Source organism: Schistocerca gregaria, chromosome 4 (genome assembly GCF_023897955.1).
Source record: "Schistocerca gregaria isolate iqSchGreg1 chromosome 4, iqSchGreg1.2, whole genome shotgun sequence".
Lineage (NCBI taxonomy): Eukaryota > Metazoa > Arthropoda > Insecta > Orthoptera > Acrididae > Schistocerca > Schistocerca gregaria.
In genome coordinates, this window is record NC_064923.1 from 448,330,889 (window position 1) to 448,355,312 (window position 24,424).

A 24,424-nucleotide genomic window follows, 5' to 3' on the forward strand; every position below is an offset into this window, starting at 1 on the left:
GTTACTGAACGTCAAGTTGCGGGCGCTACGCCAAATTCTTCTTGATAACGGTAACAGACGCATCTATTTTGCTCGCAGTACTTTCCGCACTTTGTAGGAATTATACTAATTTGGATTTGTAGTTACCATCGCAACAACAAAAGCGTCGAGGTCGCATACCTGAATCTGATAATCACGGGCAGGTGATCCAGCTGCCATTGGAAACGATAGCAGTAGCAATCACCTTATCTCGCAATCAGTACATTCAGAGGCCACTACAGATTACTGCTGATCGGCCGATTAGCGTCCGTGCCACAAGTGGGAATCGAGAGAGCAGACCTCAGCTGGTAGCGTAACGTTCCGCAGCCTTCGTCAAGAGAGGCTACACCGCAGCCATGGAGAAGGGCAGCAGGCGGATGCAGTACCTGGCCACACTGTCGGGTAAGTAGCCTGCCGGCTACTCCTGCAGACTGACAAAAGTGCAAACTTGTCTTCTCGACTTTAATTTGCAAAGTGTTATCGAGACCGTGTTGATATTCGTGGAAATCCATTCCCACTTCAGTTAAAGCACTCACATAATCTTCGTCCACCATGACAAATTCACATTTTGTATCCACTCCAGCCTTTCTGGGAGAGAAACAGGATGTCAAAAATGCTTTGCTATCATTCTCCATTGACTCAGCTATGAGAGTTATCGTTTAACCGTGGGTTCCATAAATCACTGTAGGCGATGGTCCGTACGTGATGTCTGATGCCTGAAGTTTCAGCTTTGCACTGATTGCAGTGGAGCCAGTATTTACAGTACATTGTTGACATCTGATAAATTTTCTGAATTAAAACTAGGTAGTTTATTCGTCAACGAATCAGTCACAAAAGAATGTTTGACATACCATTTTAATGCAAAGATGATTAGGAACTCCTCTAAGTTGTGTAACCCACAGTACAACCATAGAATAGAAATATCTCTGGAGCGAGGGACGAATGTAAAGTGGAATCTTTTGAAAGAATGTGGAACCTACAAAAGCTTAGAACTGCACAATCTGTAGCGAATTAAGTTTTAAAATATTACCTAAATAAGAAAATGACAATTGACTCCTGCTAGATTTGAACGCCTGTTCTTTATCTTCGTAAACCGTGAGCCTATCCACTTTTCTTTTTAACCACTTTTTTTTGCACACAGGAAAAACACCGAAATATACACTCACATGGCAGTGTATCCCTTCAAAAAACGAAAATATTCACTCTTTTTTCCAAAGAACTTATTGAAGGCAATCAATTAAAATAAAACAAAAGAAGTCATTTCGACAAAACAAAAGGGTGGAATCAGAATAACGTATATGAAGGAATGGGGCGTTAATTTTAACGTGCCCACACATTATTTCCTCCGTCACTTCTACATCATCGAACTTCTAAATCCATAGACGTGTCCACAAAAATAAAAATGGGGGAAGGCAACTCATCCAACGCCTTGTCGATGAAAAACAAGATACAACATATTAGAAAAAAAATTTCATAATAACGGGGCATCCTCAGCCACGTCCAACGGGCGGTAGACATATATTGGGAAAAGGCACACGGATCTGCATCATCACGTAGTGGACATAATGTCCAACAAGCCACATGATGGTATTGTTCTTAGATCGGAGAAGAAGGTTGAATCGGGACGCACGAGAATCTCCCCCGAGATAGCCGCCTCCGACGTCCTGAGGAGAAAAGCCAGTTTTCGGCAAAGCCACCTCCAATGGCCATGACCACAGGAAATCAACCGATGAGATAATGTATCAGTTTCATGGCAACAACTGCAGCGATCCGTTACACTGGGGCCATACGAAAAAGTCGCACGTAGGTAGGTACAATATCATGAACAACTTAGTACCACGAGGACGCCACTTCCATCGGGAAAATCGGGAGGCTGATGTTAGACCAAGCAATCTTCCATTTCATTTCTGGCGACAGGGCTTCCACAGAGGGAATACTATGAGGAATTGTCCAGTGGCTTAACAGCATTTTTAGGGAGACATTCACTTGGGAAAGGATATTTACTCCTAAATAACTGACCTCAAGAAATAATTCCTTAACGTGCCGTAGTTTATAACTAATCCTACCAATATCTACTGGAGGTGTTAAACTCGCCGGTCGGATACAGGCATAAGGGCGAGCTGTAAGTGACTGGGGGGAACGTTGACATGTTAAAACGGTGCGACGGATGAATAAGGCAGAAGCCTTAATCCGAATGTCAGAGAGGTCCTAACCTCCCAGCAGATGAGGGCGCGCCATGACCCCATAACGCACGCAAAATACAGAGTGGCGCCAGATAAACCTGCCACTTAAACTTTGCAACTTGCGGTACATCATCGCACGAAGTGGAACGATTTGTGCAATAAAATAAGCCTTGCTTAACACATACGTTTCCACGGCAGGAACCTTATGAAGAATTGAGAAGGAGCGATGTTCGTGTTCAATGAACGCACCCTGAATCTTGTCCGTGACAGACTTCCAGTTCATCGTAGCCATCTTTAGCGGGCAACTGTCAGTTATAACACCCAACGATCGACATCGGGTGACCTTCAAAGCCCATGGAATTTCAAAAGCGTCAAATCCTCGCAAATTGACTAAACGACATTTCTGGTCACTGACCCGCGCTCCTTTAAGACGACAAAAGGCATCCAAAACTTCAGCATATGCACGAACGGTAAACTTTTCTCCCAGCAGCGACCAAACACCCAAACGAGCAGCTTTAGTTCGCAATAAGCGTTCCAGAAACAGCACGTAGAACGACATGGATAATGGACTCCCTTGAAGGACGCCCTGACACACCGCGATGGGGGAAGTAAGACGGCCATTTACGTCAATGGAAGCCCGAATACCAGTGATTAGAGGGCTAAACAACCGTCGTGCAGCATCGTTAAAACCAACAGTCATCAGTACTCGCATAAGGAATCCATGATTAACGCGGTCGAACGCTTGGTGAAAATCAATGAAAAGCAAAGCGCTGGGCACGGGAATGTTGGAAGCAATCGAAATTAAGTCACGAAATTCAGCAACGGGATTCAGCAGAGTAAGACCCGGAAAACAACTTTGATGGCTCGCGATGATAGTAGTCAACAATACCGATAGTCGGCTATTGACGACTCGCGCCACTATTTGATAATCATAGTTGAAGAGGGTTATCGGGCGGTCTTGATCCATACGCTAACGTCCCGGCTTTTTGGGGACCAGGACAATTTTAGCAACCTTAAAGCTGGGCGGGAGAAGGCCTCTGTGGAACACTTCATTCACCATGGAAGTTATTGTATCTCCTAGTAGGGGTCAAAATCGAATATAAAATTCTTTGGGAAGGCCATCGGGGCAGGCGATTTGTGGGAGGGAGAACGTGCACAAGTATATCATCGCGATGGAATACAGAGGAAAAACTCTTCCTGGAGAGTTGGCGTAACAACACTATCAAGGAGGGAGGTGAAAACAGAAGGTGGACAGTCTGAATCCACTTCAGTATAAAGCTCGGAATAGTACTGGTGAAGTTCACGCATGATATCAGATTTATGAGGACCACTCACGCCCATCTAGAGGACGAATGGTAGAAAGAAATCGCTTATGAATCCGGAGAAGATGATAGAGCTCAACTCATCCTGTACGACTGAACGAGGCTGGGAACGCAATCGGACCTCATGCATTTGCCTACGTTCGAGTTGGAGAAGTTTTACCTTCACACGGTGTACGTCGACTACCCTCAAGGGGGCATCATGAGCATAATCGTAAAGATCGCGAAGGACTGCACAATAAAATTCACTAGTGGGCCTTATTTGAGCCGCTTTTTCAGTTCTAAAATGCTTGAGTATATTTCGAATCCGTGGTTTGGCAAAGGTAACCCACCATTCTAGAAGTGAGGAATAATGCTCCTGGGACTGGGTTGTTCGCCGCCATACGTCTGCGATGATACCTTCCAGAGTGTTTAGCTTCCATAAAGGGCGCGAAAGGTGGACCCGCTGCGGGACGTGGTTAAAAGCCATTGAAACAGCACAGTAATCAGTGAAACTGGCAGGAGTTACATCAATCGATAAAAGCTGACTACATATGTGGGCGAATAAATAAAAGCGATCCAATCGGCTACTTGAAGTAGCTGTACAAAACGTAAACCGCACCAATGTAGGATATCTGCAATCCAAGCATCCTGGAGATGCAAGGACGTCACCATACCATTAAGTTCACGACAAAATGTATAATTGGGGGTCTAATTAATACAGCGTAAGACGCAGTTAAAATCGCCCCCAACGAAACCTTGCACGGGTTCCTTCGGAGTAAATAAACCTTCCTTATAAAACCGCGCGCGATCGGATGAACGACCGGATCTAGACGGAGCGTAAAGAAGAATTAAGGTGAGGTCACAAAAGCTATACAACCTATACAGCGACCATCATCTAGCGTTTCGAAGTCCGTCAGCGGGATTCCATCTCGATAAAGCAAAGCCATACACGTAGAATTTTCAGGAGCGTCATTGAAAAAGGACAAAAAAACATCAAATAATATCTCTTGTAAACACACGATATCAGCTTGGGAATCGTAAATAAACTGGCGTCACGCAGCAAGTCGTAATTGGGAACGTATCCTATTGACATTGAGGGTTAGAAATGTATACGCTTGCATCCGTTAACTCATGTAAGGTCAATAAAACAACACTAAGGAAAAAGCACTAGCACGTCCATTTCAACGTCCGGAGGCGGGGCAAAGAAGATATAATTTTAATCCTCCCCACCGGACGCCGAGGAATACTCGTTTTCCTTTTTACGATGCGCCGCAGGACGTACAGGTTGAAAACGCTTGTTCACACAACTCTGTGAAAACATAAACTCTTGATGTGGAGGAGTTGGGGGCACGTCAAGTTCCGATTTGATAGAGGAGCCATCGCCACTTCACTTATCGGAAATCTGGGAACACAACACAGAACGACCAACAGCAACATCAGGTACAGAAGAGACAGGTAATGCAGTGCCGGTGTCGGGTGGCATCTCCTGAACATCAGGAAGAGAACCCGTAGAATCCTGTTGCTCTACCGTCTCAGTGTGGACGAGAGGTGATATTGCACTAGAACAATGTAAAGACTGGCCAGCAGGCGACGTCTCTGCGGGAACAACGGAACTCACTGGAAACGTCACCTCGACGGGTGAAATGGGGGAAGCAGATTCAACGCACATTTCAACATCAAGAGAAGCAACTACATCCTCTCTGGTAATACTGGACTCACAATTAACATCAGTAGACAATTCATTACCGCCAGAAGGTGCACCCTCTGTCCACTCATCCATGCTCGTGGTAGGATTCGAACCTGCGACCGTAGGGGTCGCCCGGTTCCAGACTGTAGCGCCTAGAACTGCTCGTCCACCCCGGCCGGGTTTCTCACATCAGTTATATTAATGCAATAGTTTACCATTCCTAATTAATTGTAAAGATACCCCTTATATAGTTTGCCCTTCGTATTCAAGACTGGGTACAAGGACTCCTTTCAGTACATAGCGAATAGCTTTGCACTAGTAACAGTTGTTATTGTTACGTAGCAAGTGACAAGGTTTTCTGAAATGACGGCAGTTTGTACGAATATTCCCTCTACTGAAGTGACTGTCCAGGAAAAAAAATAAAGTCGTATGATATTGTTGGCTGAGAGACTACATTGGATAAACTGAGCCGCGTAACTGGAAAAGTTTTATAACTTTTCGCAGATAAATGAAAAGAATTAAGAATTTACATCAATGCGTCAAAGTATGAAAAATGTACGTCATTTAAAAAGTAAAAAAAAGAGGTGATGAGTTTATGACAAGATGATGGAGACGTGATTTAATTATCTTTATTATAAGCATGATACGATGGGGACAAATGGTAACTGATGATAAGGATTGGGATGTGGCATTTATTGGGCAGGTATGCTATGGAAAAGGCTTTGGGGAGTGTTTATGGGAAGGAACAGATGGGTTGGATCCAGATACGTAGGATGCCTGCTTGGTAAGTAAAAGTTGCTTTCTAGTCTTGATTCGGGATCGGATGGGTAAGAAGCTAAGGATAATTTTCAATGGATGAGTTCGTAAGTTCATAGTCTGAGAGAGGATAAGCGTTTCAAGTTGCGCTCGCTGAGGACATGAGATGCTTACAGATGGAGGGAAGGTTGATAGAGCTACGGCAGAAGGCCAAATTGTATTGCTGTCACGCAATTTGAAAATGATAAAGTATGATACGAAAGAGGGTAGCTTAAACTAATGTCGATGTACGGTCGAAGATAAAGCGGGCTTTGTTGTGGGGTAAGGTAGTAGTTTCATTGAGGTGAGACATAGTCTGGAGTACTAGAGAGATTTGGTGTAGGATGTGGGGACGATAGAAAAGATGACTGCATAGGAAAACATATCTTACTATTTCTTCAGCTTCAGGAGAAGGACGGAGGCAGTGGGTGGGACAAAAGGGTACAAGTGGTTTGGTGTTCCAGTTACCGGAGAATGGTGGCGGTGCTTAGTTCAGCTGTTATAGGACGGGAGATTATACAAGTTAGGATAATCTTTGCAAACATTATGGGGTTTTTCGATGGGGACAGGTGGGTGGGCTTTGGCAATTGTTTGTGGGGAGATCACTGTACCGGAGGCACAAAAGGCAATGGAAGGATTTGGGTTGGGCTTTCGACGGTTCGACTTCATAGCATTGCGAGTAAATGATGTTTTTAATTTGATGATCAGTGATGGCACAGGAACCTGTGTAAAGAAAGGCCGTATGGCGTGAGAATGGTTATTCTGATTTATAATTCGGCTTTGGAATTAATTTCCTGTGTGATTTCCTTGACCGTAATTTCGGGGTTGACACCACTGAGCACAGCGCTGAGAGTCAGCGGGTTGGATGAAGGAGAGAGTAGAGGAAGTAGTCTGAAAGTGGATTGTGTAGCCTGTTAGGGGGAGGCTGGGAACAAGGGGTTTGTAGTGACATGATGCCTATGTTTTCAGCAGACTTTTTTTTATTTGAGGATATTTTGAATGTACAAGAGTGGTAGTTCATTTGTACTACTTTGCGTTCATGGTCTTCTTACTACGTGGGATTTTCGTGAGATTGTTAGAGAGTACGTGGCTGCAGGTAGGTGTATCCATAACCAGGAGCTTGTGGTAGTGGCAAAGTCTGTGCGATGGTGACGTATGTGGCTGGATATCATGGACTTCCTGGCACTGGTGCTGGAAAAAGTGCCTGGTTGTGGCGCTGCCAAAGGTGCTGGTGATGATCCTGGTGGTGCTGGCCGTGATGGATCTGGAAATGGCCTCGGCTATAGAGCTGGCGACAGTGGCAGCGACGGCGCTGGAGATGCTTGTGACTCCCTGCAACGGTGCATAAAGTTTTGCTGCACTTTCTCAGATATTTCCGGTATCTGTTGTACGCCCCGTGAAACGGACAGCTACGACCATATCAGAAAGATTGTGTTCTCTTGCTGCTGGGGCTTTATGCACAATGGACACGAAAAATCTCAAAGTGAGATTCGGCTATCAAGCTGGCTATGGGACAGTGCCTTCTATTCCAGTCAAACGATGAGTGAATATAGTACTCACGGACTTTAATACCCAACTGACACAAGGCACAGTCATATTTCAATCGCGTGCTTTTACTGACAACATGACACACAGTCTCCAAAAACTGTGGCAGGCGGCCTCGAATGAATATCACAAGTTGATTGATAATTGGTGTAAGTGACCTGAGCCGTGCGGGGTAGCCACGTTGTCTAAGGCGCCTTGCACGGTTCACGCGGCTCACCCCGTCGGATGTCCGAGTCCTCCTTCGTTAGCGTAAGTTAGTTTAAGTTAGATTAAGTAGTAGGAACTGATGACCTCAGCAATTTGGTCCCATAGGCACCTACCACGTATGACCTTTTTTTATTACTTCAAACTTGGCGATTGTGCCAGTTGATAAAATTACCATTGTTGAAAGATACCACAACTGTGAAACACACTAACTACAGGAACTCCAGCGCGGTAGTACAGCACTGGTTAGTCCAATAACAGAACTGAATTATTGCTGTTCAGCCACTACATTCCACGCAGTATTCTTCGAAGATGACGGATACTTAAGGAAGACACTTCTCCCACATCTCGTCAAATCCTAGTGTCAACATTCTTTATCAAGAACGTTGGTCCGGTTTTTTTTTCTCTGTACATTTGCTTTGCTTTCCTGGCAGCACACCCTTAGCAGTACATATGACATGCACGTCTGTAAATTCATGTAACGAAAAAGGTTTCGTCTTCGAGCATGTCTTGAAGTGTAAACTGTTGTGGTTGGCAGGAGAGCCAACACAGGGTTACTAAAGGACGCCGAAATGCACGCGTTTTAGCTCACGCAGGCTGGCGTGAGGTCTGGAACATGACAAGGGAATTAGAATTGAGAAAAACGGACGTAGCTGGTGGAATACTTAACTTTAATCCATTAATAACGAAAGTCGCTCTTGACGGTACATGATTTACAATATCAATAGAAACTGATCATGGCGCTTTGCTAGGTCGTAGCAAATAACGTAGATGAAGGCTATGCTAACTATCGTCTCGGCAAATGAAAGCGTAGACGTCAGTGAACCATCACTAGCAAAGTCGGATGTACAACTGGGGCGAATGCTAGGAAGACTCTCTAGGCATGCCGTGTGGCGGCGCTCGGTCTGCAATCATTGATAGTGGCGACACGCGGGTCCGACGTATACTACCAGACCGCGGCCGATTTAAAGGCTACCACCTAGCAAGTGTGGTGTCTGGCGGTGACACCACATAAACAGTGGAGAGATTCCCAATAAGACACATCACAGATGATGATGGTGCATGGTTAATCAGGGCAGCCCTACCATCGTAGATGCGGCAGTTCTTTTTTCTTTCAAGTATAGGCTGGGACGAGTACCTGCTTCACGCGGATTGCCTATTTATGAGGTCGCCCCGTTTTCAGTAGTTATCTATAACTTCCGTTCTTTGTGTAAAACTACTCAGCTAAGGACTCTCTACGCTCTGTATAATTTTGACACTTGGAAAAGCCTCATGTTTCGTGTTGTTGCCATCTTTAATGACTGTTATAACTTCACGTCATAGCTAATCGTTGCGGCTACTGTGGTTTCTGTAGGTTGACAACAGCCGACGATGTTCCGTTCATAGTTCTGCGCGAACAGTGGCGCTATTTCGAACAAATGGTATCAAGTACACCTACATATAGATATTGCAGTTACTGAAAAAACTACGAATTATTGCGTCTAAACAATCAGTACCATATATACTCAACTTACATGTGATCGTTGTACAAATAGTTCTAGCCTTAGCAAGTGCCACATTCAGTGATAAAGTCCAAATCGGTGAAAACAACTGTCTCCTCTCCACCCCTTCACCCTCCCCCCCCCCCCCCCCACCTCCGTGGCGATGTCTTTCGTTGTCGCTGGGGTGCTCACTTCCAGCCGTCGTCCTCGTGTGTGGGCTTTCTTGGACTAACAGGTCGATGGCGGTCGATAGGTGACCTGCTGAGGAGCTCAATGGAAATAGAACTGCCACTTATAGCCTGGTTTCCGCCGTGATTTGAAGCTACGCACTGCTTGTTCCACATGAATGCCTACATGCAACTCACAGGAAATGGACAAAAATGTGGGATGCCTGTAAGTTTAGTTTTTGTATTTGATCACGAGCGACACCTGTGCAGTGTCACTAATATGTTGCAATGTCAGTCGTGGTCATCACGGTGTTTCGTTTCTGTAGTTGTGAGTGTATTAGTTGGGGCTAAGTAAACTCGAAAGTGGGCAAGCTGTTGCTGCTCGCATGGGTGCTTCCGTAACGAAGGTAACCGCAGTATTTGATGATGTTTCAAGAGGAAACGTATTGAAGACTTAGAGAAAAAGTCGGAAAACATCTTCACTAAGTCATGCCGATGAATCAGTATGAGTTGAGCGATTGTGACAGAAAGTCATTGAAATAAGAAATTGGAAGATCACAGCTGGAAAAGTAATTGGAGAAAGGAATATCGAACTCTAGAACCCCGTCAGCAACGAAACGACATGAGGGGGATCGTCATAAGCAGGGATGCAGAGAGAAAAACGAGGTGCCCGAGGAATATAAGCTCGACTAAAGAGCAATAGAAGAATGTAATTTTATCGGATGAGTTTTGTTTCACACTGTTTCCAACTTCTAATCGACTTCATGCCCCGAGGGATTGTCGATGATTTGAGTAGCCATATCATGGTACTCCACGGTCACTACGCAAAGTGGCATTACTGCTTAGCATTTTCTGACCATTTTAGCTGATCATACCTATCCCGTGGTACTATGCTTGTTCCCCAATGGTAAGAGAGGTCCCCTGTTCACACAGCTCGTATCGTAAAAATGACGTGAATTTTCATATCTCTCCTATCCTCAGTAGTCACCAGATCTCAATGTAATTGAGCTTACGTGGTCTTCTTTGGAAAGAAGGGTACGTGATCGCCATCTAGCTCCACCATCGTTATCTCAACTTGCCACTATTTTGCAGGAAGAGTGGCGTAAGATTCCTTTAGAGACCATACAGGACTTATATTTATCTATTCCGAGACACCTGGAAGCTGATTTGAATGTCAACTGTTTTCCTACATTGTATTAGACAAGGTAATTTTGTTGTATTTTGGCGTTACCCCTGTAGCTTATGTTATTCTTGCGACCTCGGCTGTAAGCCGCTCGAATTGGTAGCGGTCTCGTTCCGCCTGGTTAGTAGGCCACCCCTGTAACCTGTCCTTCTAGAGGGAAGGCTATCTTGCAGTGGAGCTTCCATTCAACACTCGCGGTCATCTCATTCCTTCGTCCCCTCCCTCCGCCCTTTTCCGCCTAAAGGATGTAATGGATCATCGTCTGCTTCTGCTCATATTCCTGTGGGCAAATGAGATTCACCTGCATGCTAACCTCAGAATGATCTGAATTATAGTCCGAGGCTCTGACGCCTTAGGCCGTGGGTGAGGCGGTTATTTCCTGCATAGTAATTTTTAAACATGGTTTTTATGAATTTCTCTAAGCCTTTCCATTACATGTATTGTCATATCATTGTCTTGGTTATGGAAATTTCCCAATAAAATTTGTGCAAAGGCTTTAATACATTTGGTGTTAGTGCTTCCGTAATTACTAAATACGCTTTCGCTTTTACTGAGTACAGACTCCTTTAAATATTGACAACGCTGTAGTTTTCAGAAGAGCAACAATTAGTATTTTCTTTCGTTTTATATATATATACTCCACTCTCATCAGTGTTCTGCACATATACACTACTGGCCATTCAAATTGCTACACCAAGAAAAAATGCAGATGATAAACGAGTATTCATTGGGCAAATACATTACACTAGAACTGACACGTGATTACATTTACACGCAATTTGCGTGCATAGATCCTGAGAAATCAGTACCCGGAACAACCACATCTGGCCGTAATAACTGCATTTATATGCCTGGGCATTGAGTCAAACAGAGCTTGGATGTCGTGTACAAGTACAGCTGCCAGTGCAGCTTCAACACGATACCACAGTTCATCAACACGGCGTGACTGACGTATTGTGACGAGCCCGTTCCACGACCACCATTGACCAGACGTTTTCAATTGGTGACAGATCTGGAGATTGTGCTGGCCTGGGCAGCAGTTGAACATTTTCCGTATCCATAAAGGCCCGTAACAGGAAATGCAACATGGGGTCGTGCATTATCCTGCTGAAATGTAGGGTTTCGCAGGGAACGAATGAAGGTTCAAAAGGCACTGAGCACTGTGGGACTCAACTTCTGAGGTCATTAATCCCATAAAACATAGAACTAGTTAAACCTAACTAACCTAAGGACATCACACACATCCATGCCCGAGGCCGGATTCGAACCTGCGACCGTAGCGGTCTCGCGGTTCCAGACTGCAGCGCCTAGAGCCGCACGGCCACTTCGGCCGGCAACCAATGAAGGGTAGAGCCACGAGTCGTAACACATCTGAAATGTAACGTCCACTGTTCAAAGTGCCGTCAATGCGAACAAGAGGTGACCGAGACGTGTAACCAATCGCACCCCATACCATCGCGCCGGGGGATACGCCAGTATGGCGATGAAAAATACACGCTTCCAATGTACGTTCACCGCGATGTCGCCAAACACGGATGCGACCATCATGATTCTGTAAACAGAACCTGGATTCATTCGAAAAATTTACATTTTGCCATTCGTGCACCTAGGTTCGTCATTGAGTACACCATCGCAGGCGCTCCTGTCTGTGATGCAACGTCAAGGGTAACCGCAGTCATGGTCTCCGAGCTGATAGTCCACACTGCTGCAAACGTCGTCGAACTGTTCTTGCAGATGGTTGTTGTCTTGCAAACGTCCCCATCTGTTGACTCAGGGATCGAGACGTGGCTGCACGATCCGTTACAGCCATGCGGATAAGATGCCTGTCATCTCGACTGCTAGTGAATCGAGGCCGTTGGGATGCACCATGGCGTTCCGTATTACCCTCCTGAACCCACCGATTCCATATTCTGCTAACAGTCATTGGATCTCGACCAACACGAGCAGTAATATAGCGATACGATAAACCACAATCGCGATAGGCTACAATTCGACCTTTATCAAAGTCGGAAACGTGATAGTACGCATTTCTCCTCCATACACGAGGCATCACAACAACGTTTTACCAGGCAACGCCTATCAACTGCTGTTTGTGTATGAGAATTCGGTCGGAAACTTTCCTCGTCAGCACGTTGTAGGTGTCACTCTGGCGCCAACCTTGTGCGAATGCTCTGAAAAGCTAATCATTTGCATATCACAGCATCTTCTTCCTTTCGGTTAAATTTCGCGTCTGTAGCACGTCATCTTCGTGGTGTAGCAATTTTAATGGCCAGTAGTGTACATTTCAAGGCAATGAGACCTACCTCAACAGTGATGTTTACTGTACAGACAAGGATTGAAACATTTAATAACCACTGTCGTCTCTACTGACTGAACTGCAGCTGTTTCATGTTTTCTTATAGGTTTTTATCGCATAACACTTTGGTGAGGACAGTACTCATCACTTGCCTTAATTTCCATGAGGAATTCAGCTGGCTCATCATGGAGTTGTGTTCGTCAGCATTGGCAATGATAAAAACATACAGTGATGACCACCTGTTTAATACTCGTAATGTGTTGGTCGACTTCTTTACGCAATACAACGGATATTATGCGCATAATGGATTTATCATGTCAGATTTCCGGAGGTATGTGGCATCAGATATCTATCCAAGGTCAGGCAGTTCTCGTAAATTACGGAACGGTGATTTGTGGACATGGAGTTGGCATCCAATGGCGTCCCTGATGTGTTCCATCAAGCTCAGATCAACCGAATTTGGTGTCCAGAGTTTCAAACTAAGTTCCTATCATGTTCCTCAAACCACCATAGGCCTATTCTGGCCTTATTATATGGACAGTTCTCCTGCTGGAAGATGCCATTGTCGTCGTGGGAAACATCAAACATGAACGGATGGAGGTTATTTGCAGTAATGTTCACTTACTTACCCTCCAGTGGGACGAATGCATATTTAGCACCTGTCATTTATGCTTGCTACCAAACTTCTGAGGATCCTTTGGGGGATATTAACCCACTCCACTCTCAACACGGTTTTCAGTTCTTGCGCAGTCCGAAGAGGTGGTGTTCGTTGTGAAACACGTCTGCCAAAAGCGTAACAGGTATTCTCTGTAAGCCTTAGGTCCGAGGAGTAGGCAGGTCATTCCATGCGTTCAGTATCCTTACTTGCTAGAGTGCCCGCGACGTCAGGTCTCCTGTGTGGACGGGTGTTGCCATTCATAAACGGAAAGTTGGGAAATACCGCACTGCTAATGAGATCGTCATGATCCAGAATAATCTCCCTGCAATACCGCTGTGCTGCAACGGTACTCGGTGCAATCGTATTCAGCGGTGTTTGGCTATTGCGTATAATGACTGCCCACACCATTGCGCCTATGCCATACCGATGGTGTTCATGAAAGTCCTGTGGTATGTAAAGTGTTCCCTTCTCTCTCCACGCTAACTGGTGGGCAGAATAATTTGGCGCAGTGAAGCGGAATTCGTCGGAGAACATTTCTGGACCACTGTTGCTGAACCCGACCGACATGCTCCCAAAACGAACGAACTCTTTCGCGACGATGGCATGGTTGAAGCGCAGTGCATATAACAAGCTTCCAGCATACAGACTAGTCTGATTTTATCGCCGCGAAATGGCGTATATCGCTGGCGGTTGCAATTACTGCAGCGATCTGCCTACTAGTGAGATCAATATTCGTTTTCGCCACTAGGGCTACGTATTGATCCTCTTGAAGTGTGGCGGTCCGTACACGATCACCGACTTGCTTTCTGACAGCTTCCTCATCTTCAGCGGCCTATTTTAGTCGAAAGTTTACACTTTTGGACTCACCCATTCTTGTTGCCACAGTAGGGACACTTCGAACGGCTTAGTCACCAACTGTTCATCCACGATTGTAACCGTTCAAATGATGTCTTGCACACAAGTTGTCGTATCACTATTCGGTTCCACGCCAATCTTCATCAAACACTGTACTACATGAACTGTCAAATGCATACAGAGCGTTTATGCGCAAGCTTCTCTTTCCGCCCTCTACATTTCCTTTTATCTCATCAATTGGTAGTTATTTCTTAGAAGTGTCAGTTGCTTCTTTGAAATTGTCAAGCAACATATAAAGATAGTGGTTGTTGTTGCATGTCGTGTGTTAACTGGGGACCTAGAAACGACGGAGAGGCTCCGTCCCCGCCGCAGCCGCAGTGGTTCACAACCCTACGACGACTACCGCAGTCCACTTCACCCCTCCGCCGCCCCACACCGAACACAGGGTTATAGTGCGGTTCGGCGTCTGGTGGACCCTCCCTAGGGAACGTCTCACAGCAGACGAGTGTAACCCCTATGTTTGCGTGGTAGAGTAATGGTGGTGTACGCGTACGTGGAGAACTTGTTTCCGCAGCAATCGCCGACATAGTGTAGTTGAGGCGGAATAAGGGGAACCAGCCCGCATTCGCCGAGGCAGATGGAAAACCACCTAAAAACCATCCACAGACTGGCCGGTTCACCAGACCTCGACACAAGTCCGCCGGGCGGATTCGCGCCGGGGACCAGGTGCTCCTTCCCACTCCGGAAAGCCGTGCGTTAGACCACTTGGCTAACCGGGCGGGCCAATATAGTGATAGTTTTATGCACTTTCTTTCATTAGCATTTTATTTTGTTGTGTTTAGAAAGCGATGGAAATCAAACTACGCTAGAATGACTTAACGCTCACTGACATATTGTAGGCCATCCTGCGAGATATTAGACCGTCATCCAACACGTTTCAAAGCATGGATCCAATTCTGAGGCTTTTTCCAGTGTTTTCTAACGTATCTGCTTAACAGGGTGGGTCGTAGGCATTTGTGTCGTACCGAGTCCTGGAAAGACATAGGGAAGATAAAGAAGACGCAGAGAGCAAGTCTGATAAGACCGTTACTGTTTACACTGTATGTATACGATCTAACAGAAAGCGTCGGAAGCTCTTTAAGACTGTTCTCAGATGATGTGGTTGTCTATAACAGTAGACTGTACCAGTTTGCAAAATGAGTAACAGAAGACTGATTAATGATGCAAGCTCTGACAGTTGACCTTGTACATAAATAAATGTAATACATTTCGCATACATAGGAAAATGAATATATTAATGTACAACTGCACTGTTGAAGACTGCTGGAAACATTTTCTCCGTTAAATATCAAGGAGCAACTATCCAGAGCGACCTGAAGTGGAATGACCACATGAAACGAATATTAGGAAAACCAAAGGCCAGACTGAGAGCCAGAGGAAGAATCTTAAGGAAATGTAATTTATCCACGAGAGAAGTGCATTGTTCTACCGATTACTGAATCTCGTTTACCAATGTGACACGATTACCAGGTGAAACTGGTAGACGAGATAGAGAAGGTCCAACGAAGATCAGTGCGTTTCATCACGGGATCGTTTAGTCGGCGCGAGAGATTGCTTAGATGTTCAGCAATCTCCAGTGGTACACAGTGCAAGAGAGGCATTGTGCATCACTGAGGGATGAAATTTTGAGAGATTACTTTCCGGGGAGAGTCGGACAATATATTACTTTCTTCCACATACATCTCGCGAAATGACCACGATGAGATACTTCGAGAAATAGGAACTAATACAGAACGATCATTCTCCCCAAGCACCATTCACGAGCGGGGAAGAGGTATCTGTTAGCGGTATTAGAAGTACCCTCCGCCACACTCCATCTGATGGCTTGCGAAATATAGAAATCTGGATATAGCAAACACGCTATTCAAGACGACTGGATCCTTAAAATGTCTAGGAAGCATTTGTTAGTTGAAATGATAACATGGAAGAGGAGGTAAAGAACTGTACAAAGTCTTCAAATCAGATGGCTCGGAGCACTATGGGGCTTAACTGCTGAGGTCATCGGTCCCCTAGAACTTAGAATTACTTAAACCTAACTAACCTAAGGAAATCACACACATCCATGCCCGAGGCAGGATTCGAACCTGCGACCGTAGCGGTCGCGCGGTTCCAGACTGTAGCTCCTAGAACCGCTCGGCCACTTCGGCCGTCTACAAAGTCTTCAGAGATTTTTATATTCTCATTATAATTATTCACCAGTAAATTGTTAATAAGGTAATCTGAATTACGTATTTAGAAGACAAATGTGGGACAAGTCTTAATACGTTAGGCCAAGACATGGAACTGAGCAGAAAGAGGGAGAGGAAAATTATTACCTCTGTAAACAAGGCGCTAACAAAATATTTTGGAACCATTTTTGAGCACGGAAGTTCAAAAGAAGACAAAAAACATATAAATCAGTTCACTGTACAATGAGTCGACTGTGACAGCAGTGACAAGGAGCAGGAGAATTGAGTGGTGGGACCTGAACTCAGAAAGAAAGGAGGGATGGTGTTAGGTGGAAATACACAAGGAAGGAGATCCCTTGGTGAATCACAGCTGATTATATATGATGGAGTCATCTGGAACCCCTGGGAGCTCACGAGAACATGGCCGGAAACAGAAAGCAATGGAAGAGACTAACGAGTGAGGGAATCACCCTTTTGCGGTTCATGTAGCCTTCTAAAGTATGTCCGAGGAGTTCCTATGCCCCTCGTCCAAAATAGTAGATTGTATGTTGGAGTACTTATATATAACAACTTTGTATCCAGTGGATCTGTAGGTGCACCGTCCTGCCTTACACAGAGATCTACGCATCTCCATGTCAGCCTTGAAATCTGGCGGAGTATCGCAGGAGCTATGCTTTGACAGGCTTCTTTAACACTACTTCGCAATTCGTAGCCTTGTACCGGCATTGAGCCACGCGTGATCTGATTATTCACGATAACGTGTCATCTGATATGACAAGATATGGGTCTTGGGTGATCAATTCAGTGAGGCTAGAGGTGTTGCTGGACCATGTACAATCCAGCACCTTCAAACTTCTTCACCAAAGAAATCACGCTCCTGAATGCAAAGTATGTTGTAGCTCCATCCCGTTGTAACCACACAAGATCCATCTGCCAAGGAGGTCTCTAAACACCCTCATTATTTCCGTAATAGTTTGCACTGTCTGTTGACATTTGTGCACACACACACACACACACACACACACACACACTAAAAGCCCCTCTATACTGTGTGTCCACTCATCTGCCTTGACTTCGCAACTGAAACAACTCAGTACTGAAACAAAGGAAACAGTACTGACAACCATAATTTTCATCAGCTTCAAAGCAGGGATACCAATAAATCAGCTATTTATTTAGCCAACTGTACAAAGTCAAGGTGGATGCGGTGACATTTCAACACCCATTAGATAAGGTGAGGTGCGGTAAATGTGGGGATGCAGTTTTTGTTTGGTCCCTTCCTGTAAAACGATGGGAACTATTAGATTAATGCAGGAGTTGACGCAGTGGCCAATAGACTAGTGTCTGAACAAGCACGTGTCTATCTGTTTATGTCTAATACGCTAACTGCTTTCGCAAATGCAACATTACGTTTCAATACACTACACAAAGTGGGGAAACAATATTCCTACAGTCAAATAAAGAAAGAAAGTGAAAACTGTTCTAAATGCCAGATCTCACATACATCAGAAGAATCAGAAACCAACGTACCTTTTTTGATGCAGAATTTATCAACTGTATCCAGAAAACTGAGAAGGGATTCTGATAACACATAATTACGTTGTCCGACTTATCAGTGCAAACATTATGAGAAAAATTAGAAAAAAATCCACATCTACATCTACATCTACATGACTACTCAGTTATTCACAATAAAGTGCCTGAAAGAGGGTTCAATGAACCACCTTCAAGCCATTTCTCTACCGTTCCACTCTCGAACGGCCCGTGGGAAAATCGATCACTTAAATTTTTCTGTGCGAGTCCTGATTTCTCTTATTTTATCGTGATGATCATTTTTCTCTATGTAGGTGGGTGCCAACAAAATATTTTCGCAGTCTGAGAAGAGTACTGGTGACTGAAATTTCATGAGAAGATCCCGTCGCAACGAAAAACGCCTTTGTTTTAATTAATGCCACTCCAATTCACGTATCATGTCTTTGGCACATCTCTCCTATTTCGCGATAATACAAAATGAGCCGCCCTTCTTTGTGCTTTTTCGATGTCATCCGTCAGCTCCACCTGATGCGGATCCCATACCGCACAGTAATACTCCAGAATAGGACGGACAAAAGTGCTGAAGCAGTCTCTTTAGTAGATCTGTTGCACCTTCTAAGTGTTCTGCCAATGAATTGCAGTCTTTGGTTTGCTCTACCCACAACATTATGTATATGATCGTTCCAATTTAGGTTATTTGTAATTGTAATTCCTAAATATTTAGATGAATTTGCAGCTTTCGGATTTGTTTTACTGACCGCATAATCGAAATTTAATGGATTTCTTTTAGACCTCATGTGAACAACTTTACACTTTTCTTTATTCGGGGTCAATTGCCACTTTCACACCGTACAGATATCTTATTTAAATCATTTTGCAATTCGTTTTGGTATCTGATGACTTTATAAGAAGGTAAATGACAGCATCATCTGCAAACAATCTAAGACAGCTTAGATTGTCTCCCATATCGTTAATATACACTCCTGGAAATGGAAAAAAGAACACATTGACACCGGTGTGTCAGACCCACCATACTTGCTCCGGACACTGCGAGAGGGCTGTACAAGCAATGATCACACGCACGGCACAGCGGACACACCAGGAACCGCGGTGTTGGCCGTCGAATGGCGCTAGCTGCGCAGCATTTGTGCATCACCGCCGTCAGTGTCAGCCAGTTTGCCGTGGCATACGGAGCTCCATCGCAGTCTTTAACACTGGTAGCATGCCGCGACAGCGTGGACGTGAACCGTATGTGCAGTTGACGGACTTTGAGCGAGGGCGTATAGTGGGCATGCGGGAGGCCGGGTGGACGTACCGCCGAATTGCTCAACACGTGGGGCGTGAGGTCTCCACAGTACATCGATGTTGTCGCCAGTGGTCGGCGGAAGGTGCACGTGCCCGTCGACCTGGGACCGGACCGCAGCGACGCATGGTTGCACGCCAAGACCGTAGGATCCTACGCAGTGCCGTAGGGGACCGCACCGCCACTTCCCAGCAAATTAGGGACACTGTTGCTCCTGGGGTATCGGCGAGGACCATTCCCAACCGTCTCCATGAAGCTGGGCTACGGTCCCGCACACCGTTAGGCCGTCTTCCGCTCACGCCCCAACATCGTGCAGCCCGCCTCCAGAGGTGTCGCGACAGGCGTGAATGGAGGGACGAATGGAGACGTGTCGTCTTCAGCGATGAGAGTCGCTTCTGCCTTAGTGCCAATGATGGTTGTATGCGTGTTTGGCGCCGTGAAGGTGAGCGCCACAATCAGCACTGCATACGACCGAGGCACACAGGGCCAACACCCGGCATCATGGTGTGGGGAGCGATCTCCTACACTGGCCGTACACCTCTGGTGATCGTCGAGGGGACACTGAATAGTGCACGGTACATCCAAACCGTCATCGAACCCATCGTTCTACCATTCCTAGACCGGCAAGGGAACTTGCTGTTCCAACAGGAGAATGCACGTCCGCATGTATCCCGTGCCACCCAACGTGCTCTAGAAGGTGTAAGTCAACTACCCTGGCCAGCAAGATATCCGGATCTGTCCCCCATTGAGCATGTTTGGGACTGGATGAAGCGTCGTCTCACGCGGTCTGCACGTCCAGCACGAACGCTGTCCAACTGAGGCGCCAGGTGGAAATGGCATGGCAAGCCGTTCCACAGGACTACATCCAGCATCTCTACGATCGTCTCCATGGGAGAATAGCAGCCTGCATTGCTGCGAAAGGTGGATATACACTGTACTAGTGCCGACATTGTGCATGCTCTGTTGCCTGTGTCTATGTGCCTGTGGTTCTGTCAGTGTGATTATGTGATGTATCTGACCCCAGGAATGTGTCAATAAAGTTTCCCCTTCCTGGGACAATGAATTCACGGTGTTCTTATTTCAATTTCCAGGAGTGTAGATCAGGGACGATAGAGGGCGCATAACACTTCCTTGGGGAACGCCGGATATTACTTCTGTTTTACTCGATGACTTTCCTCCTATGACTACTACTACTACTACTACTACTACTACTATTCCGTCTACTTAACAATATATTAAGAATGTTTTAATTGACGCACCAGGAAACTGATTGGTTCTAAGTTGAAATGGTTCAAATGGCTCTGACCACTATGCGATTTAACATCTGTGGTCATCAGTCGCCTAGAACTTAGAACTAATTAAACCTAACGAACCTAAGTATATTACACACATCCATGCCCGAGCAGGATTCGAACCTGCGACCGTAGCAGTCGCGCGGTTCCGGACTGAGCGCCTAGAACCGCGAGACCACCGCGGCCGGCGATTGGTTCTAAGTGCCAATAATGAAATTTTTGTTCCAAGTAGCATTAATACAGAAGCAGTACGTTTTATTTGTAATAAAACATCACTTTTGCATTTCTGTACTTGTTTCAACTAGTAGAACCATTTCTCGTTTCTTTCACAGTTTTTACAAGAGAATACGAAATTAAATTCACGAAAAAAATTCTCAGTGTTGACTTCTGCTTCTTATATAACTCCATTCTTGGGATCACATGTTGAAAATTTTACTGTAAAATTCCGTGTGCTGCTGAGGAAGCATTGGCAACATCAACAGGTCTTTCTGTTCTTCAAACTGGCAAATACGGCTTGTCTTTCAGATTACGTGCGGCATAGCATGCATCTGCAATCCTTTTTCGTCTACACTGACATTTTTCCATTGTTCTGTTTCAGAGTAAGAACTTTTAATAGCTATTTGAGATGAAAGTGTATGTGTCACTTCGATCATACTGCATTTGAAGATCTTACACCCCTGCATTGACAATGTTTCAGGAACATTTCTAAAATCAAAGAAGTTAGTTGTATGCATTAGAACGGCATTTGGAACTACTGAGGAAAGCATTGATTGGTAAGAAGGCCATGAACCTTCTAGTAATGAATGTTTGAAATATTTTCTCTAATGATTTGACAATTGGAACAAATTTAGAGGCGTGCAACAGAGCACCCAGGCACAGTAGTGATAACGTCTGGAAGAAACTTGTATGTACGCCGAGCAGTTGAATTACGTATCGGAAAAAGCGTCGGGTACCCACAGAGATAAGGGAATTATCTTCGTCTAAACTTCTGAAGACAGAGTTTCCAGGTATAGGAAGGTCAGTAACTGGCACTCATATTAACTCATGATGATTTAAACTTTTTTGGAAGGTGACTGACAACAGCCTTTTAGTAATGTATGAAATGCATATTTGAACCATCAGCTATTTTTATTTTTAACCCCAATATCTGTCGGTTTCAGACTTGGACCATCTTCACGGATACTATCCAAAGATGCAATATTTATATGTATTATACGGGAAATGTTAACAGTTCTTTACAACGAAGTGCAAAATAACATAAATACTTCAGGGTTAAAATGACATAAATCACCATATTGCGTTAGTCATTACTTAAAATGTGTAGTGCAAGCCATGTATGTAAATATATGACACATTCCGTCTAATGTGTTTAAGTCTGTACACATGCAAGTACATATTTCGATTTGCAATCACTAGTCTTGATTATGTAAAGAATATTTTCTATGTGGCTCTCAAAATGTATACTCAATGGCTGAGACTCTAATACCGTTATCTAAAGTTTTACTTTAATGTTACTCATCACAACCACTACTATATACATGTGTTGTCAATATTCCTTAACGCCAAATTCGAGAACGTGGTTGGTTATGCTGCCCCTTGTTACTGATTCACTAAAGTTCCAATTAAGCACTGTAATGAAACTTTATTTACACAAGAAGGTTCCCTTGAAATATAGTATATGTTACAGTAAGTGTTTCACTACTATAACTTAGATGTATATGAACACTAAGTGACATTTCAACCCGTTTCTGAGCACTGTATTTAATGTCACAGATGCGATTTCCATTACATTTATGATATAATTGGGGTTTTTATACATCTATTTCATCAGGTATATGCGATGAACATGATACTGTGTAGCATTAGGGTTTAATAATGTTCTCTACGTTGCATAGTAACATCTATGTTTTCTTATGATTGGAGATGGCAGCTTCGTTTTCTGTTTATATATGAAACTGTACCAAGGATGTTCACCAAATACAGTCTAGTCCTCTACATGATCAAGTAACTTGTCACCGAGATATTCTTATACCATATGACGAAAATAATCTTTTAGAGATCTTTGACTAACTTCTCAACATTTTGTATTAAGTAATACTTACAGTCCTGATCTTCTCTTCAGTATTGCTCTGTATACATTTAGTATTCGTATGTTTGCTTCTAAAGTTCTGTGAAACATATATACATTCACGGCATGCACTACACATTTTAAGTAATGACTAATGCAATATGGTGGCTTAAACCATTTTAACCCTGTAAGTATTCATGTTATTTTGAACTTCTTTGTAAAGAACTGTTAACATTTCCCGTATACTACATATAATTATTTGCATCTTTGGACAGTATCCGTGAAGATGGTCCAAGACAGCTGATAGTTCAAATACGCATTTTATACAGAACTTGTGATGAGTCTGATAAGAACACCAAAGCCTCGTGTGCACTTTTTGGAGCAGCACCCAGGGAAGTGTGAGCTAGATGAGTTAGAAACCCTCCAGTTTAATACCTGTGATCGCTTCTAGATACGACTACCATTGCAGAAGTTTTATGGTAAGTTTAATTCGATCTATGTTACAACCAAGCAATGTATAATGTCATATCCAGCCAAAAGAATGTGGAAAGTTATACTAATTCTACCAATGTAGTCCGGGGATATTATTCTGACTATGAAGAAATCCTGAATTGTTTACCGTCCTCGTTTAACTTTCGTAAAAGGCTGTATTTTACATAAATATTTGCAGAAACGACTTCTAGACACTTAAATATCTATTCGATGCTAACAATATTCTCTTTCAGGAAGGCTTTTCTTGCTATTACCAGTTTACGTTTCCAGTCTTCTCTACTTCGTCGTTCGTCAATTATTTTGCCGTCGAAAAAGCAAACCTGCATTGGACTAGTGTTAGTGTCTCATGTCCCAGTCTGATTCTCACGGCATCATCTGATGTAATTCGACGGTATTCCTTTATTTTTGTCTTACTTCCGTCGATCATCTTCTAACGTCGTTCCAAGACTGCCCATATCGTTCAACTGCGGTTACTAATCCTTTGCCTTCACTGATAGAATTTCAATGTTGTCGACCAATCTCAAAATTTTTATTTCTTCTCCCTGAACTTTAATTTCCTTTTCAAATGTTCCCAAAGTTCCCTTTACTGCTTATTCAGTGGACGGACTGAGTAATTTCGGGAACAGGGAACAAACCTGTCTCATTCCCGTCTCCGCCACTGCTTCTCCTTCATGCCCTCCAGCTCTTTATAACTGCCATCTGGCTTCTGTACCAGTCGTGAGTAACGTTTCTCTCCGTGAATTCCACCCCTGCCACATTCCGAATTTCAGAGTGTTTTCCACTCAGGGTAATCCCTACTCTTTACCCTGCTCGATTTATTGTAACTGTAGGCATAAAGAATAGCGAAGAGGATAATAAAGATATAATACACTTGCTCTAGCATTTCTGGAACTCACTTTTCCTTATGGTATTCAGCTCCTGCAGCGATTCTGATTTTATTTCATGAATAGTAGCATCATTACGTTCTTGCGCAATTCTCCTTGGACTTGGGAAAAGAAAGAAGTCTCAGGGCCCCACGTGTGCCGAATACGGTGGCTGTGGCAACATAGTGGTTTTGCCAAAAAAATCTCGAACAAGAATTGAGTTTGAGCGGAAGTATTATCGTGTTTCAATTTCTACATGTGGTTTTTCTACA

General features: G+C 44.2%; 1 protein-coding gene across 1 annotated transcript in view; it reads left to right on the forward strand.

Annotated features, from left to right (window-relative positions):
- The first annotated feature begins 295 nt into the window (after positions 1-295).
- LOC126267018 (facilitated trehalose transporter Tret1-like) overlaps positions 296-24,424 on the forward strand; it is a 54,973-nt gene continuing 30,844 nt past the window's right edge. Inside the window, exon 1 of the mRNA XM_049971790.1 lies at positions 296-420. Within this exon, the coding sequence (XP_049827747.1) occupies positions 375-420 (46 nt within the window). The 5' untranslated portion in view covers positions 296-374. The remainder of the gene's footprint in view (positions 421-24,424) is intronic.